Here is a 16,726-nt window from a genome sequence, read left to right on the forward strand (position 1 = left end):
ATACAAATGTAGTGATCCGAATGTTTATAGCACCCCAATGTTTATAGCAGCAATGTTCACAATAGCCAAACTATGGAAAGAGCCTAGATGTCCATCAACAGATGAATGGATAAAGAAGATGTGATATATATATATATACAATGGAATATCATGCAGCCATCAAAAAAAAGAAACACGAAATCTTGCCATTTCCAAAGATGTGGATGGAACTAGAGGGTATTATGCTAAGCAAAATGAGTCAATCAGAGAAAGACATGCATCATATGATCTCACTGATATGAGGAATTCTTAATCTCAGGAAGCAAACTGAGGGTTGCTGGAGTGGAGGGGGGTGGGAGAGATGGGGGGCCTGGGTGATAGACATTGGGGAGGGTATGTGCTATGGTGAGCACTGTGAATTGTGTAAGACTGTTGAATCACAGACCTGTACCTCTAAAACAAATAATACATTATATGTTAAAAAAAAAAAAAAGAAGATAGTAAGAAGGGAAAAATGAAGGGAGGGTTATCAGAGGGGGAGACGAACCATGAGAGACTATGGACTCTGAGAAACAAACTGAGGGTTCTAGAGGGTAGGGGGATGGGGGAGGGGTCAGCCTGGTAATGGGTATTAAAGAGGGCACGTATTGAATGCAACACTGGGTGTTATATGCAAACAATGAATCACAGACTACATCAAAAACTAGTGATGTAATGTATGGTGGTTAACATAACATAATAAAATTAAATTAAAAAAATAAGTAATAAAAAAACACCAAGAAAGATGTGTTCCTAATATTGCAAATAAAAACTCATGATTTTCAAAAGGAAGCACATATGTACAAGGTTAGAAAGAGCATCGGGGCTCAAAGTCTTTCCTCCCCTTTTCCTTTCAGAAATCACCACACACACACACAAAAAAAAGCAACAAAAAACAAATGTCAGCTTAGATCAAATTAGGAGACAGCAGAAACCTCAAACACAAGGTGAGTGGAAATCGTGTCAAAGTAATATAAATGAAGCAGAAGGTGCAGGAGGAAGTGATGGAAAGATGCCAGAGGCTGCATGTCTGAGAAAGGGCCAGAAAAGTCCGTTTCTTTAAGGTAAAGCACATACACTGAGGCGCAAATCCAGAATCCCTTGTTTGCCAGAGCAGGAATGGAATGTGCAAGATAGCAGCAGCTGGAGCTCCCCTGGGGGTCCTAAGACTCAGAGGAAGAGCAGGTAAATGAGCAATCCCAAAGACAGGTCATATTTGCAGGAAGCAAATGGCAAGGGGAAAGGAAAGACTCCACCACAGCCATGTGTCACCTGGTAAAAAGAGCTGGAAGACTCACAGACCCAACTCCTACTAGCTGCTCTAACAACTTCCTGCAAACGGCTAGTCCAGGAAAAACTCGTCATTCAAAGGTGAGTCAGCAAAAGGAAACCAGCATAGGAGCAACACAAAGACACTTAAAAGAAAAAAGAAAAGAAGGAACAAGAGAAAAAAAAGGATGAAGAATATTCACCAAAAGAAGCTGACATGAAGCTTATGCATACTAAGATAATATTTAGCCATAAGTTTTAAAACAACATGTAAGCAAGCACCAAGCAGACACAGAAGAGCTCAGACTAAGAAATGAATGACAATGGGAGAGGAAACCTGAGCTGGCAGAACCAAAGGAAGACATTAAAAGAAAAATTCAAGCCACCATCGAAATGAAGGCAAAGCTGGTGGTAGCACAAAGGAGGGAGGACACCGCTCAAAACACAAAGGCACGTGGAGGACAGAAAGGCACGCAGACGTCAGAAAGACAGAGGGGCAAAGCAAGGGGAATGGGAGTAAAGACAGTTGGTGTTTTTAGTGAAGAAAATTAAAATTATGAAACACAAGGAGATCCTACACAAAATTACTGCTCTTGAAGAAAAAACTTAAAATATTTTATTTTTTTTTAAGATTTTATTTGAGAGAGAGAGAGGGAGAGAGAAACAGCATGAGAGGGGAGAGGGTCAGAGGGAGAAGCAGGCTCCCCACTGAGCAGGGAGCCTGATGTGGGGCTTGATCCCAGGACCCCAGGATCATGACCCGAGCCAAAGGCAGTCGCTTAACCAACTGAGCAATCCAGGTGCCCCTAAAATGATATTTTAAAATATAATTCAGGAATGCAATCCCTGAGGCTTGAATTTGTAATTTGAAAGTACCAGGAAAAATTGATAAGGAATTGTTAACACCGATATATATCTTCTAAGTTATTAGATCTTAATGATTTTTTAAGGACTGGAGAGCAGTTATAATGCTATTTTTGGAGCAGCTGTAATTATAAAGGTAACCATTAGATGAAAAATATGTACCTTCCTAAATGTTAGAACCACATACACAAACCATATATTGGTTTATTTAAACGTAAATATACATAATGGCGCCCTTCATCGTTCATTTTTTATTGAAAACTCTCAATAAAATAGGAATGGATTAATTTTCCTTAAAGGGTAAAAGGTAAATAGCAGTATCATGACTAATGGTGAAACACTAGAATCATTTCCAATAAAGTCAGGAACAAGGTAAGGATGTTTTCTACCACCAGAGGCACAAGGCAACCCATTAAATAAGAGAAAAAAATCAGGGGCAGAAAAATGATAAAACATATCTAACTTAAATCCAAAGCGGAATCAGATAAAACCCAAGATTATCACAGAGACAACTATTAAAAATAGTAAGGGAATTCAGTAAGGTAACTACCAAATGCAATACTAATATACAGGAATCAATAACTCTCATATATTCCAACAGCAATAATTAATGGAAAAAAAGATGTGACAGACAACAGCAACTCAAAAGATAAAATAACTAGGAATAAGCCTAAGAGAGATATGCAAGATCTTCATGAAGAAAATCATAAAACGTTACTGAGAACATAAAATAAGACTTGAACAAATGGAAAAGTGTAACATGTTCTTGGACACTTAAATTTAACATGATCCCAATAAAAATATCAGGAAGTTTTTGTCTTCGTAACTTGTTAATCAAATTCAGTGTTAAACAAGAATAATAGTCAAAACCATTTCGAAAAATGAGGATGAAAGGGAACTACCCTTACTCTACATTAAAACATGTAAAAACTACAGCTACTGACACATGAGTAGAGTGATAGAAGGGAATAAAATATATAGGGAAACTCAGAACACAGTAAATGATAAAATTTCAAATCAGTGTGGATAAACTGGTTTATTCACTAAATGATGCTGGTAAGACAACTGAGTAGCCATCTGGAAAAAAGCTAAAACCATACCTCACACATAACACCTGAATAAATTCTAGATAGATCCTGGATTTAATTGTAGTCATAAAAAAAAATCACTCTGTGAAAAACCATTTGTTTACACAGGAAAATATTCATATTGTACTTCTAAATGAGAAAAGTTGCCTAAAAAGCAGGACTTAAAGATATATATGCCCCCCCCCCCGCAGAAAAAGGGGGCGCCTGGGTGGCTCAGTCGTTAAGCATCTGCCTTCGGCTCAGGTCATGATCCCGGGGTCCTGGGTTCGAGTCCCACATCGGGCTTCCTGCTCGGTAAGAAGCCTGCTTCTCCCTCTCCCACTCCCCCTTGTGTTCCTGCTCTCACTCTCTCTCTGTCAAATAAATAAATAAGTTCTTTAAAAAATAAAAAAATAAAAATAAAAGATATATATGCCTATAAGTATATAATAATTACCTCTGGATAGTGGGATTACAAGTGCTATGCTTCCTTTTATAAATTTTGCAAATTTTTTGTATTAAGCATGTAATATTGGACGCCTGGGTGGCTCAGTCGTTAAGCATCTGCCTTCGACTCGGGTCATGATCCCAGGGTCCTGGGATCAAGACCCGCATCGGGCTCCCTGCTCGGCAGAAAGCCTGCTTCTCCCTCTCCCACTCCCTCTGCTTGTGTTCCCTCTCTCGCTGTCTGTCAAATAAATAAATAAAAAATCTTTAAAAAAAAAAATTTTTTTAATAAAAATAAAAAAATAAAAAATCTGACAGACTAGAATTTACTTTAGTGAACTAAAATGGTACTTGCCTTCTTCTATCTTTAGATACTCCTGTTCAGTCTGTGACGCATAAATGGCAGACAACACTGAATAAACAGAAGCTAGCACTGTTTTCTGTTCTTGAAGTATGATGGGTGGATCATCAGACTGGCAAAATTCATGGCAGACCAGGTCAAAAAGTAAATTCCAAGTGTCTTTTCCAGTATCAGGACACTGTACTTAATAAAAATGATAAAGCAAATAGTCATATAACAATAGAAAACAATTCAATGAGTACCTCCAGTGCTTCCCTATAAAACACCTTACCAATTGCTTGAATTCCATCGTCCACTGTGGTAAGCAGCTGTAAGATATGCATGTAAACATCGAGCCCTTCTGGATTTTCAGAACTACATACAAAAAGCAAAAGCACTGAATCAACAACTCTATAGGACTGCAATCATTCACTCATTCAACAAATACTTTTATCACTTTGTACTAGTCACTGCCCCAGGTGCTGAGGATAAATCAGGGAACAGGACAAAGACTCGGTGCTCACCAGAGCTTACATTTCAAGGGGGGAGCAGGTAGGAACAGTCAAAAAACAAAGAAATATTATGGAATATCATCATCACACAAGGACAAGAAGTAAAAGGTTTATTTTGTCCTGTCCCACAAAAGCAACAATGCAAAAACCTTCTAGGTGATACTTCCTCATTCTGGCATAATCAGGAAGAAAAATGACTAAAACATTTATATAATGAATGAAAGGCCCACTGCCGCAAGCACCGACGGGAAGGACGTTCACAAGACTTCACCACTCCCCTGGCTCCCTAGCTGAGAATACTAAAACCATGTTAAGCATAATTTTTGTGATCAACAGCTTGGATTCCTAGAAACTCACAATCTTAGTTCCTCAAACAGTTAAGTAAAAAAATTAGTGGATGATAAAAAAGATGATTCAGCAAATACTTCAGTACCTACTATTTTCAGGCACTATGTTAAGCAGCTGGGAAAACAGAGATGTGTAAAACACTGTTTCTATCTTCATGAAGTTTATAGTCTAAAGGAGAGAAGAGAATTAAAGGGCAATTATGATAAAGTGATATGAATTAATACTAAAAGAAGTCCAAGGTGCTAGAGGACCATACGGCAAGCAGACTTAAAATTTTTAAGTTTGGAGAGTCAGGAAGGTATGTTAAGACAAATGATGTTTATGCACAGAGCTGCAGGAGAAGTGTTTGAAATAAAAGAGACATGATATGCAAAGGCTTGGAGACAAAAGAGCTTGGTTTTGTTGATGAAAGAAATTTCACATGGCTGAAACACATAGAACAAGTAATAAGGATGGAGAAGCACTAGATCCTTGTAAGCCATGCTTTAAAAAAAATCTGGACCTCATCCTAAGGAAAGCCATGGAAGAGTCCAAAGCATGAAAGTGGTATGATGAGCATGTGCTTTGGAAAGATGGCTCTACAGTCCAGGTTTGGAAAAATGCCGCAGTTACTAGGTAAGAGACAGTGGCCGGGTGATGGATGAGACCCTAGAAAAAGTCAGGAACAAGTTTTGGGAGGTTGACTGGCCGTGGAAAAAGAGCAGGATGGGGAGGAAAAGTCAGTAATGACTTCCACATCATCCTATAATGATTGCATCATTCACTGAGATTGAGAACAGTGAAGAAGCAGGTTTGGAGGAAAGATGATGAGTTTAATCCTCACTTGGATAAAAGACATAAAATTCACAGACTTTACTATGGGTTATTCAGCACAAAGAATAAACAATTGACCATTAAGCAGATCAATTCACATGTTAATTTTCTAGTGACTAGCAAGAAAGTTTTAATAATCTGCAACACCTAGCAATCACTCTTGGCAAGACATCAGAGCCCAAAACTCACTTATCCAAGACTGACATATATACATAAGAAGCAAGAAAACAAACGATGTCTGACAATAACTGAAAAAGTTGTTAAATGTTTGATGGAAAACAAAACACAAGAAAATCTTTTCTATTTGACTTAAATTACACAAAACTGCAGAAAATTTTAAGACAGTAACCATACTTCATGCTGGAAAACAGGCTATAGCTAAGTAATATTAGAATAGGTACTTTGTAACCATTATGATTTTTGAAAACAGCAAACACACTGTCATCACAAATATTAGTAGTGAATCCAACCTGACAAAGATTGACAGGGCGTTATTCACCCCGTTGAAAAGAAACTAAAACTTCTATCTAAGGATATTTCTAGCAACTGGATTTTCCCAGAACATTTTGCACAAAAGAGCTCACTTACCGTACTTGTTTTGAAGCTTCAAGTACACAGGGCACAATCTTAAACACTGGCTGCTCTTCAGAATCTTCCTGGGGTGGGTCCAGAGGCTGAACAGCCCCATTTCTAATCCATTCCAACATTAACTTCTCATCCAAATCAAAAAGCTTGTCCACAACCTCCCCCACCTTGACCAGCAAGTCAACTGCAGACAATAAAACAAATATGAGAAACAAAGTTTAAAAACAGTAAGGTTAATCAAAATTCCTAAAGCTATTCCAAGAAAGCCAAATCTTGCCAAATCATTACTTATTCAGAGGGCAATTTATTCACCTCCTTTGTTTTAATTTGCTTGTCTTCCTTCATTTTTAAATGAAGACTTGTCAGTATCCTGGTAGCTTAAGAAGAAATTTTATATCTTGAATCAAAATACTTTACCTTATACTTAAAGCTTTTTTTAAGCAACCTCCAGAAATAGTTACATGGTTTCCTAACAATTAAATATAACCAAAAATTTCTCCTAGATTACATGGTGACTTACCATTTGTTGAACTTGACATAATGAAACAAATGCTATCATAAATAGCTGGATATTCCCGGATTCTTTCAACCCAGACACTGGCTACTTCTGTCTGGGAAAGACAAGTAAGCAACAACCTACAAGATAAACATGAGCTTAGTAACTATGTTTGAAAAACAGTAAAGGAAATTCAAGAATGAAGAATTAACTCTATGGTCCTAGATTCCTGTATGAGTGAATATACAGAACCCATAGAAAGAAGAAAGCATACCGGCTCGTTTCCAGAAGAGTAGGAGGGTCTGAATCATACAAACAGTGCAATAACACCTGTCTATAAAAACAAAAAAGTTAACCCAATATGCATCACTTCTCTCATTTCAAATATCTAGGTAGAGTTATTTAATTTCTTCAACATTTTCATTGTGAAATATAGTATATATACAAGAAAGCCTATAGATATAAATTTATACTTAATGAACAGTTATCAAGCAAATACGTATTTACAAAAAACGGAACAGTGCTACATCTCTCTGTAGGCTTTGTGTGTCCCTTCCAAATCACAATTCTCTTTCCCACCTGGAAATGACTACTACCTGGACTTTTCCAGCAATTATTTCCTTGTTTTACTCCATAGTTTTATTATTCCATATATTTTGGCTTTGAATGTTATGTGAAAAAATTATACTGTATGTATTCTTTAGAGTCTTAGTTCTTTTGCTCAACACCATGTCTTTATGATCTACCCTTGTTTTCCCATAGTGATCGTTCTTTGATTCATTGCTGCAGAATATTCCATCATATGAATATAAAACAATTTATTTTTCCAGTCTACTGCTGATGGATATGTGGGTTGATTCTAACTGGGGCCATATCAAGCAATGCTCCTCCAATACTTTTTGGCTGATATACGTATGCACAGTTTATCTTACTATATACAGTGGGATAGTTTGATCACAGTATCTGCATTGCCCATATTCCAGTTTAACAAAATAATGCCCAACTTCTCTAAAGTAGCTGAACAAATTCATATCCCATCACCAATGTAAATTGTTCCATATTAATTTTAACATGACTCATTCTTAGATTTTTTTTTTTTTAAGATTTTATTTATTTATTTGACAGAGAGAGACACAGCGAGAGAAGTAACACAAGCAGGGGGAGTGGGAGAAGGAGAAGCAGGCTCCCCGCTGAGCAGGGAGCCTGATGCGGGGCTCGATCCCACGACTCCAGGATCACGACCTGAGCCGAAGGCAGATGCTCAACCAAGCCACCCAGGTGCCCCTCATTCTTAGATTTTTGATAGGGACCACTAGAGACCAAATATAATCCTGGGTCATTTACTCCATGAATGACTTAAATTACTGAGGAATAAAGACCTTAAATCAGGATTTTAAAGTCACTGCACACATAGAAGAGGTAATTACCGCTATTTTAGAGACCCAGGTACTTAAATCCTGCGATAAACCCTCACAACCCTAGCTGATGATAACCACCTAGAACACTTTTCTTAATCTAGTGTGGGCACAAATTTCTTTGAAATTCTGATTAACAGCCATGAACTCTCTGCCTAAAAAATGAATACATTCAAAGTTTAGCATACAATTTCAGGGTTTTCTCAGATCTCTTAAAGTAACCACTAGGGTTTCCACCACTAAAAAACCCTCTGCTTAAAATTTTCCTGCATTTAAAATAGAACTAACCTCCAAGCGAAAATATGAAAGCCTTTGAATCATGGAGGCAACCCTGTATCTTCTAGTCTGTCAATAAGCCCTATCCCCTGATCTTAGTCAAGAGTTCTCAGGGTAACCCTGGTTACTAAGTCTAGTTTTTCCAGACTCTAGCTCTTCTGAGCCATTGGATTCCCTGAGCCTAAATTATTTGGGACTCTGGTCAGGGGCCCCATCGCCAACCTTTGCCCCTCAGGGTCTTATCTTGTCAGGCTTACCACCTACTGAAGGTTTGTCCTTTTGCTACCAATAAAGAAACAGGCCTAAATCCTCAGTCATGCCCATTAAAAACTGTGAAAGCCCCTAGCTACCATCAATATACAATGAAGTTCCTGGAGACTATTCATCAGGAGAAAGGAAATACTACATTTCATAAAATGTTCCTGTATCTCCTATGTATTAGAATTTCCTTAGGGATATGAAGTGTTAACTTATTTTGTAAAAACATAATTCTTATACAGTAAAACTTACCCAAGATTTTTATCACTGCTGATGGACACACATATCTCCTGGAAACAGGCCATATTACCTAAAATTCCCACACAGATTTCCTGCCAAATCAAATGTCACAGGTCATAGGTCACAATGTCTTGAAGATAAAAGACAAAAATAAACAACTTGAAAAAAAACTTTCATGAGTCAGTATGGGGGAAGAAGAAGTACGCTAATCTTGAAAAGTTTACAGCATTTGACAGGATGAAAGACCCAAGAAAAAGAAAGATCAAAGGCAGGCACAAGTTATGGAAAAAGAAATCTTACGGATGAACTCAGTCTTAAATCTTACGGATGAACTCAGTCTTAAATGGTTAGTAGGATATAGACATGCAAACAAGAAGAAAGACATTCAGACAAGTGGAAAAGTATCAGCAAAGGCAGGAAGGGAATAATGCACATGGCTAATACACCGAACCCTAAAGAGAGCAGCCTGACTGTTGTACAAAATTGGAGAATAACATGAGATAAATACAGCAGGTAAAAAGGATCAGGACTAAGGGACTGGAATGCCATGCTGAAAAGATTAGATTTAATCTAGGAGGTTATGTGCACCCATAAAGATCAAGGAAGGGGGCAGCATACTGCAATGTTATTTTAGGAAGATTTTGTCGGCAGCAAAATGCATAGTGCATGATGGTGGAAAATGTTAAAGGAAGTTAATAACCTCACAGTAATAACAGAAGATGTTTACTTAGCACGTACTAGGCACTACTAGGCACAGGCACTACTCCAAGCACTTCCCACATATTATTTTTCATATAATAATTTATATGAAATTTTATGAAAATTTATATGAAAATATAATTTTCATATAATAATTTATGAGGCAGGTACTGTTACCATCCCCATTTTTCAGATGAGGGGGAACTAAAGCACAGAGCAGTTAAGCAACCTGCCAGGATCTCCGCCTAGGCGAGAGCAGAGCTCCAGAACCTGAGCATTTACCAACTATGCCATCCTGCATCTCAGTAATCAGGGTGCAGAGATGAGGGTGGTGATGGCAGGCGTGGAAAGGGATAAAGCTGAGACTCAAGCTGAAAGCAAAATAATCTGATGAGGGGCAAAAGGAGAAGGCAGTTGAACCTCACTCCTAGGTTTCAAGTTTCTTCATTTTTTTCTAGTCAGAACTATTGGTCCCACTGACAGGAAAATGGGAAAAGAAAGTGTAGGAAAGGATATAGTGAACTCAGTTAGGCAGTTAGTTTCCAAACTTGCTGGAACATAGACTCATTAGAGCGGGGAACATGTTAAAAATACAGATTTCTGAGTGCCATCTCAGAGCTACTGAATCAGAATCTCCAGGGTAGGGCCCAGGAAACTAGTGCTTACCAAACACAGTACATCATTTTTATGACCAGGTAAGTGTGTTCATCACTGAGTCAGGACATATGGAATTCTGGACTGGAAAATACAGCCAGCAAGTACAGAATGCCTAAAGAAAGTTGAAGATGTGACACCAGAAATCAGAAGCAAGGGCGCAGCTTTGATCCCACAGGCACAGACTTGCAACTTAAAGGTATAAAGAGTGGATGAGCTCACTAAGGAAATGAATTTAAAGAGGACACGGGATCTGGGCCTGCAGCTTAGAAGGAGTCCACACTCTGTGTACGAAGAAAGAAAAAAGCCAATAAAAGTGACAGAGAAGTGACTGAAGAGGTCAGAGACCGGGAGAGTAAGGTGGCACCAAAGCTATAGGAAGGGAAAGCTTCAATAAAATGAGGGTTGTCAAATGCTGGGGAAAGATTAAAGGAGAACAGAAGCAGCAGAGAGACACATACATTTCCTTACAAATTAAAGGGAGAATGACTGAACTTCCAATCAAAGACATTTCTCATTTTGGCTGCTAGCCAGAATCAGTTGAGGGAACTTTATAAGTTGTGTGGAGTCTCACACTTGGAAATTCTGTTTCAACTTATCTGGGTAAGGCCTAACTCAGGATTTTTAAAAGGTCCCAATGGCAAAGCTTCTCAAAATGTGGGCTCTCCTCCAGAGCACTCGCATCATTGGAGAACTTGTTAGAAATCCTCGATCCTACCATAATGATCAGAAACTCAGGGGTGGCCCTGTAATCGGTGGTTCTGGGACATGCCGAAGTTGGCGAACCCGTGTTCCATTCTAACATGTGGCCAAGGCAGAGGATCACTGCTATAGACAGACTGTGGCTCACAGGCATATATAATGATATGACTAATTCCTGAAAGGTACCATTACTGACATAAGCTTATTTTCTTTAAGTACTAATCATGAGTCAACGTATTTAAGCTCGAAAAGTCCAGGAGAAAAATCATTATCAACTGTCAAATTTTTCTATCAACACAATGACCCCAGGAAAAAGCGGTTCGTCAATTCATCAGGTCCCAATTCAGGTAGAACACTGTCCTAAATGAAATTTGAATTCAGCATTCAATTTGTAAAAATATACTACAGAATTCTCCACTTCATAATTTCAAAGAAAGAAAGGTAATACAGCACAGTGGTTATACTGAAGTCAGGCGGGCTCAGCTCAAATCCCAGCTCCATTCTTTCCCAGTTGTATGACCCTGGACACATTAACCAGAGACTTAGCTCATTTATTTATAAAGTGAAGATAAATTCCTATCTCACAGAGTAGTAAAACCAAATACTGAGTAAACAGCAGTTATTCATAAGTATAACTACTTAATATTTACTAATCACCCACGATATGCATAGCACATCCCAACCTAAATGACACAGAAACACAATCCACTGCACACAGCGTAGATAAAGACTAAATGAGAAGCAGAGATAATTCCTCTAGGGAGCTTACAATCAGCAATGGCCATTGAGAGCTTACTTATTTGGGAAGGCTTAGAAGAAATGCAGCTCCTGTGGTAACAGATGTGACTCTTGAGAGGGATGGAGGGCATATGAAGGGAGGCATGGAGATGGTGATCAACGCAGTAAGCTGAGACAAGGAGTGGCAGGCCTTGCTAAATTAGAAGCACCATCTGCACAATAGATTTTATGCTGGAAAGCTGAATTAGATTCAGATTATGGAAAGTCCTGAGTGTCAGGCTGAGTTCAGAATGAAGGTTTTTAAGCAACGGAGGATTTTATGGGAAAAAAAAAAAAAGAGCAATCAACAGAAATGGGAGGTCCGGGCAATGTTCCCCCTTCTGCCACATATTAGGAACATAACTTTGGTTATGCCTGTTTCCCACAGCGGTTAAATGAAAGTATTGATCTCCCTGGTCCAACCCACTCTAATAGTTTTAAACAGCACATTATCGAGTGCCAGGCAATGTTCAATAAAAATCTGCTGACTGATTTGTGGCCAGCGAGAAAATTAAAGTGAGAAAAATGAAAGACTATCTAGCACTATCTGCTGTTATTGCTCCAAAGAGGAAGCTTTAAAAATGTACATACTTACTCTTAATCGAGGACATTTGGATTTGGCCAATATTCCCATAAATATGTCAGGAGCATTAAATTCTTGGAGAAATAGAGCCACATCCTGAAAATAAAAAATGATTATTAATTTGGATGCTGAATAGTCCTCTTTAAACCCCATAGTTCAGACAACCATTTAAAAAAAATATTCTATGTATACCTCCTTTCAGGCTCAAGAAAAAAAAGCCATAGGTTAGGAACTGTATGATTACACAAAAGTAATGTTAGAGAGTCTTTGTGCTATGTGGTCCCAAAGCAATGGAACAAATCCATAAACAAATTTAAACTAACTGTGATACTCCAGGAATATCTTCCTTTTTCTGCCTTGAATGCATTTACCTTAATGATCTTTCTAGCCACCAGGAATGTTAACTCATTCAAACACATTTGCTAGCTGCCAGGTATCCTGCCAGACACTGGGGTGGGGAAAAACATAAAACTCCTAATTCCTGTCTTCTAAGATCTTAAAACACAATGGGGGAAACAGGTTAAAACCCCTACTTGGGTCATGCCCCAAATCAGAACTTACACTTTCAAAATTCTCAACAGAAAATAATTCTGATCACAGTGTAACTGCGACAGCTTCATATCTCCTTCCTAGAGTTTGCTCAGGCCACGGTGCCTACAGGGTACAGGTGAATGAACCCGGAGTGGTCATGTGATCCAATCTTGCACGCTCCAAGACCAAATCAGTTTGCTGTGGAGATCTGTGTTGTACAATATTTAAATAAAATGAAGTTTTTGATGGTCAATTGCCTCGGATTTTCAAACTTGAAGTGTATATTTGCAATAGCTTAACTTAAAACCAGAAGCTGTGGTGGCTTAAGTAAAAATGCTCTTCAAAGGGCCCTGGAGGCACCCCAAAGACAGAGGCAGTAATCCTTCAGAGCAGCTGAAACCAAGGTAACCTGCATGACTGCTGACTAGAAGAGACGTCCTGTAATTATTGAGAGCACAATCAGAGAAAACAGTATTTTCAAAGATACACTCCAAACTGAAAGTCACAGCAAAAGATGCTCCCCACTCGAAGTGTTTAGAGTGCTGTTTGTCATGTCAGCAACTCTTAGGGCATGCAGAGAGTGATTTATTTAAACGGTAGTTAGTAATTCCTAGGGTAGCACAGGGTTAGGTAGTCTAACAATATCAACACCAATAATAATAACGGCAATTAACATTTATTGAGCAAGTGGTCATTAACACAGCGAAGTGGTTTGCATACTATCTTATTTAATTCTCAAAAGATCCCTATAAAGTAGTTATTATTATTAGTCCCATTCCACTAATAAACAGAAGTTTTAAAAGGTTAAGCAACTTGCCCAAGATTATACAATCAGTAGAACAAAGCCAGGAGAACAGAACCCAGATGAGTCTGACTCACGGACATGCTCTTAATCAGAACACCATGCTACCCCTCAGCTGTTCATTCAGTCACTAATGCATTCATTCATTCACTCTTCACCAAGTATTTACTGCAAAACCCAAGCAACAGGCACTGTTTGAAGCTCTGGGGGGACACATCAGTGAACAAGCTAGATAAGGTCCCAGTCTCATGGAATTTTTATTCTAGAGGGATGAGCAAACAATAAACCCATAAACAACTGATGTAAGTGCTACAAAGAAGAGAGACAAGATAGTATGTGCCAGAAGCCAAGATGTGGGGGGGCTACTTCAGACACAGAAGGTACCTCTGAAGAGGTGACATTAAGCTTTTAAGAGAAGGAACTTAAATCTATCAGAGGACACAAAGGCTGAATAACTAGGTAAGTGTTATGCAACAGAGTGAACACGTTTCACGAGAGCACAGAAGAGATGAATTCCATTTGGAGTGTCTGAGGAGGCATCACAGAGAAGGTGACATTTAGGCTGGGCCATAAAAGATGAGAAAGATTTTGCTGGCTGGAGGCCATTCCAGGCAGACAGGGACATGAACAGAGCATGAACACATGAAAATGCAGAAAGCATCTGAAGTCTCTGGTCCTGCTCAAACATCAATGGTAGGAGATAGGCTGGAAGGACTTTACACCAGTGATCAGTGGACATCTCAGTTCTCTAGAGGTACTTCAAGAGCTACCCTAAGAAGGTGAAAAGGAGGCCAAGAACATGACCCTGCCTTCTACCAACAATCTTATTCAAACAGCAGCTCTGTTTTACCTATTTCATATTTGAGGATTTCACATTAAGATTTCATTTTAAAAATAGGTTCTAGTTCTTTAAAAATTTTTTTTAAATCATAGCTTCTCAATAATTATAAAACAAGTAGAAAAAGACTTGAAAGATCAACCAACTTGATCTGACATATGTGTGTGTGTGTGTGTGTGTGTGTGTGTATATATGTATACACACACATATATATAGGACACCACCCAGCAACAGCAGAATACACATTCTTTTTCAGTGAACATGGAAAATTTCCAAGATAAATCACATTCTGGGCTATAAAACAAGTCTAAATATATTTTTAAAAGGATTCAGAGCGTTCACAGACTTCAGTAACAGAAAGATAACTGAAAAACTCCCAAATATTTGAAATCTAAACAATGTACTGCTAAATAACCCATTAGCCAAAGAAGAATGAAAGGAAAATTAGAACTAAACTAAATGAGAGGAAACCCAACATATCAGAGTCTGTGGGATTCTGCCAAAGCAACAGTTAAAAATTTATAGTGTTACATGCCTATATTAAAAAAGAGCAAATTAAAAGAGTGAATAGGAGGAGGAAAATAATAGAGATCAAAATGGAAATCAATGAAATAGAAAACAGTAAAGCAACAGAGAAAATGAACAAAACCAAAGGCTGGTTCTCCATGAAGATCAATAAATTAAACTTCTAGCCAGAATGATGAAGGGAAAAAAGACAGAAGTTACAAATTACTAATATCAGGAATGAGAGAGGTGCTATCACTACAGATTCTACAGATAAAGGAAAATAACATAATGTTATGAAGAACTTTATGCCAATAAATTTGACAACTTAGATAAAATGGATAAATTCCCTGAAGAACATAAACTACCAAAGTAACCTGAAGAGCCTTATTTATACCTATTAAAGGAATTGAATTTATAATCTTTTGCACCAAAAACCACTAAATGGTGAATTTTATGGTAGGGAGTTTTATCTCAATAAAACTATTATTTCTTAAAAGTAATAAATATACAAAACTAAAAGTAAACAAGCAAAAAACAAAAAAAAAAAATCTTCCCAGAAAGAAAACTCCAAGCTCCGATGGCTTCACTGGTGAATTCCACCAAATATTTAAGGAAGAAATAATATTAATTCTGCACAAACTCTTCCTGAAAAATGAAGAGGGAAAAGTTCCCAATCAGTGAGGACAGCATTACCCCGGTGCCAAAACCAGATAATGACAAGAAAATGAATTATCTCTCATGAAATTAGATAGAATTTCTAAACAAGATTTTAGCACCTCGGAAATTAGTCAACTTAGTTCATCATATTAACAAACTAAAAAGAAGCCACATGATCATCTCAACTGACTTAGCAAAAGTATGACAAAATATAAAATCCATTCCTGATAAAGACTCTAGGCATACTAGAGACAGAATGGAACTTTCTCAATCTGCAGTTACATCATATTAATGGTGGAAGACCAGATGTTCTGCTGCTCAATTAAGAACAAGAGGATGCCCCTCTCACCACTTTTCTAATCAACATCATACTGGAGAGAGCAAATGTGCAAGAAAAAGAAATAAAAGCACTTCAAATTGAAAAAGTAGTAAAATGTTTCCTTTATAAATGAAATACAGCTACAGGATGTAAAATATACAAAATCAACTGAATTTCTACATACTAGCAATGAACAGATATTGAAATTTTTTTAAAAATGCCATTTTTAATAGCATGGAAAAGTATGAAATACTTAGGAATAAATCTGACAAAAGATGTGAAATACCTATACACTAAAAACTACAAAACTTTGCTGAAACAAATTAGAGAGGATCTAAATAAATGGAAAGATATACCTTGTTCAATTTATCAATTCTTTCCCCAAATGATCTATAAATTCAGCTCAATCTCAGTCAAAATCCTAGCAGGCATTTTGAAGAAAGTGACAAATTGATTCTAAAATTAATATGGAAATACAAAGGATCCAGGACAACCAAAACAACTCTGAGAAACAACAAAGTTGGAAGATTAACACTACCTGATTTCAAGATTTCTTATATATGTACAGTAATTAAAATAATCATAAAGATGGACAAATAGATCAATGGAACAAAATAGAGTCCAGAAATAGACTCACGCATACAGAATAACTGATTTTTGACAAAGATACAAAGGCAATTCAGTGGAGAAAGGACAGTCTTTTCAAAAA

At 37.6% G+C, this 16,726-nt stretch overlaps 1 protein-coding gene across 1 annotated transcript in view; it reads right to left on the reverse strand.

Annotated features, from left to right (window-relative positions):
• Window positions 1–16,726, reverse strand: part of SAAL1 (serum amyloid A like 1) — a 31,699-nt gene that overhangs the window by 11,524 nt on the left and 3,449 nt on the right. The window contains exons 3-9 of the mRNA XM_027581036.2: window positions 12,376–12,459; window positions 8,961–9,040; window positions 7,034–7,093; window positions 6,784–6,899; window positions 6,267–6,447; window positions 4,298–4,380; window positions 4,021–4,209 (exon numbers count right to left, since the gene is read on the reverse strand). Of these exons, the coding sequence (XP_027436837.1) occupies window positions 4,021–4,209; window positions 4,298–4,380; window positions 6,267–6,447; window positions 6,784–6,899; window positions 7,034–7,093; window positions 8,961–9,040; window positions 12,376–12,459 (793 nt within the window). The remainder of the gene's footprint in view (window positions 1–4,020; window positions 4,210–4,297; window positions 4,381–6,266; window positions 6,448–6,783; window positions 6,900–7,033; window positions 7,094–8,960; window positions 9,041–12,375; window positions 12,460–16,726) is intronic.

This window comes from Zalophus californianus, chromosome 11, assembly GCF_009762305.2.
Source record: "Zalophus californianus isolate mZalCal1 chromosome 11, mZalCal1.pri.v2, whole genome shotgun sequence".
Taxonomy (NCBI): domain Eukaryota; kingdom Metazoa; phylum Chordata; class Mammalia; order Carnivora; family Otariidae; genus Zalophus; species Zalophus californianus.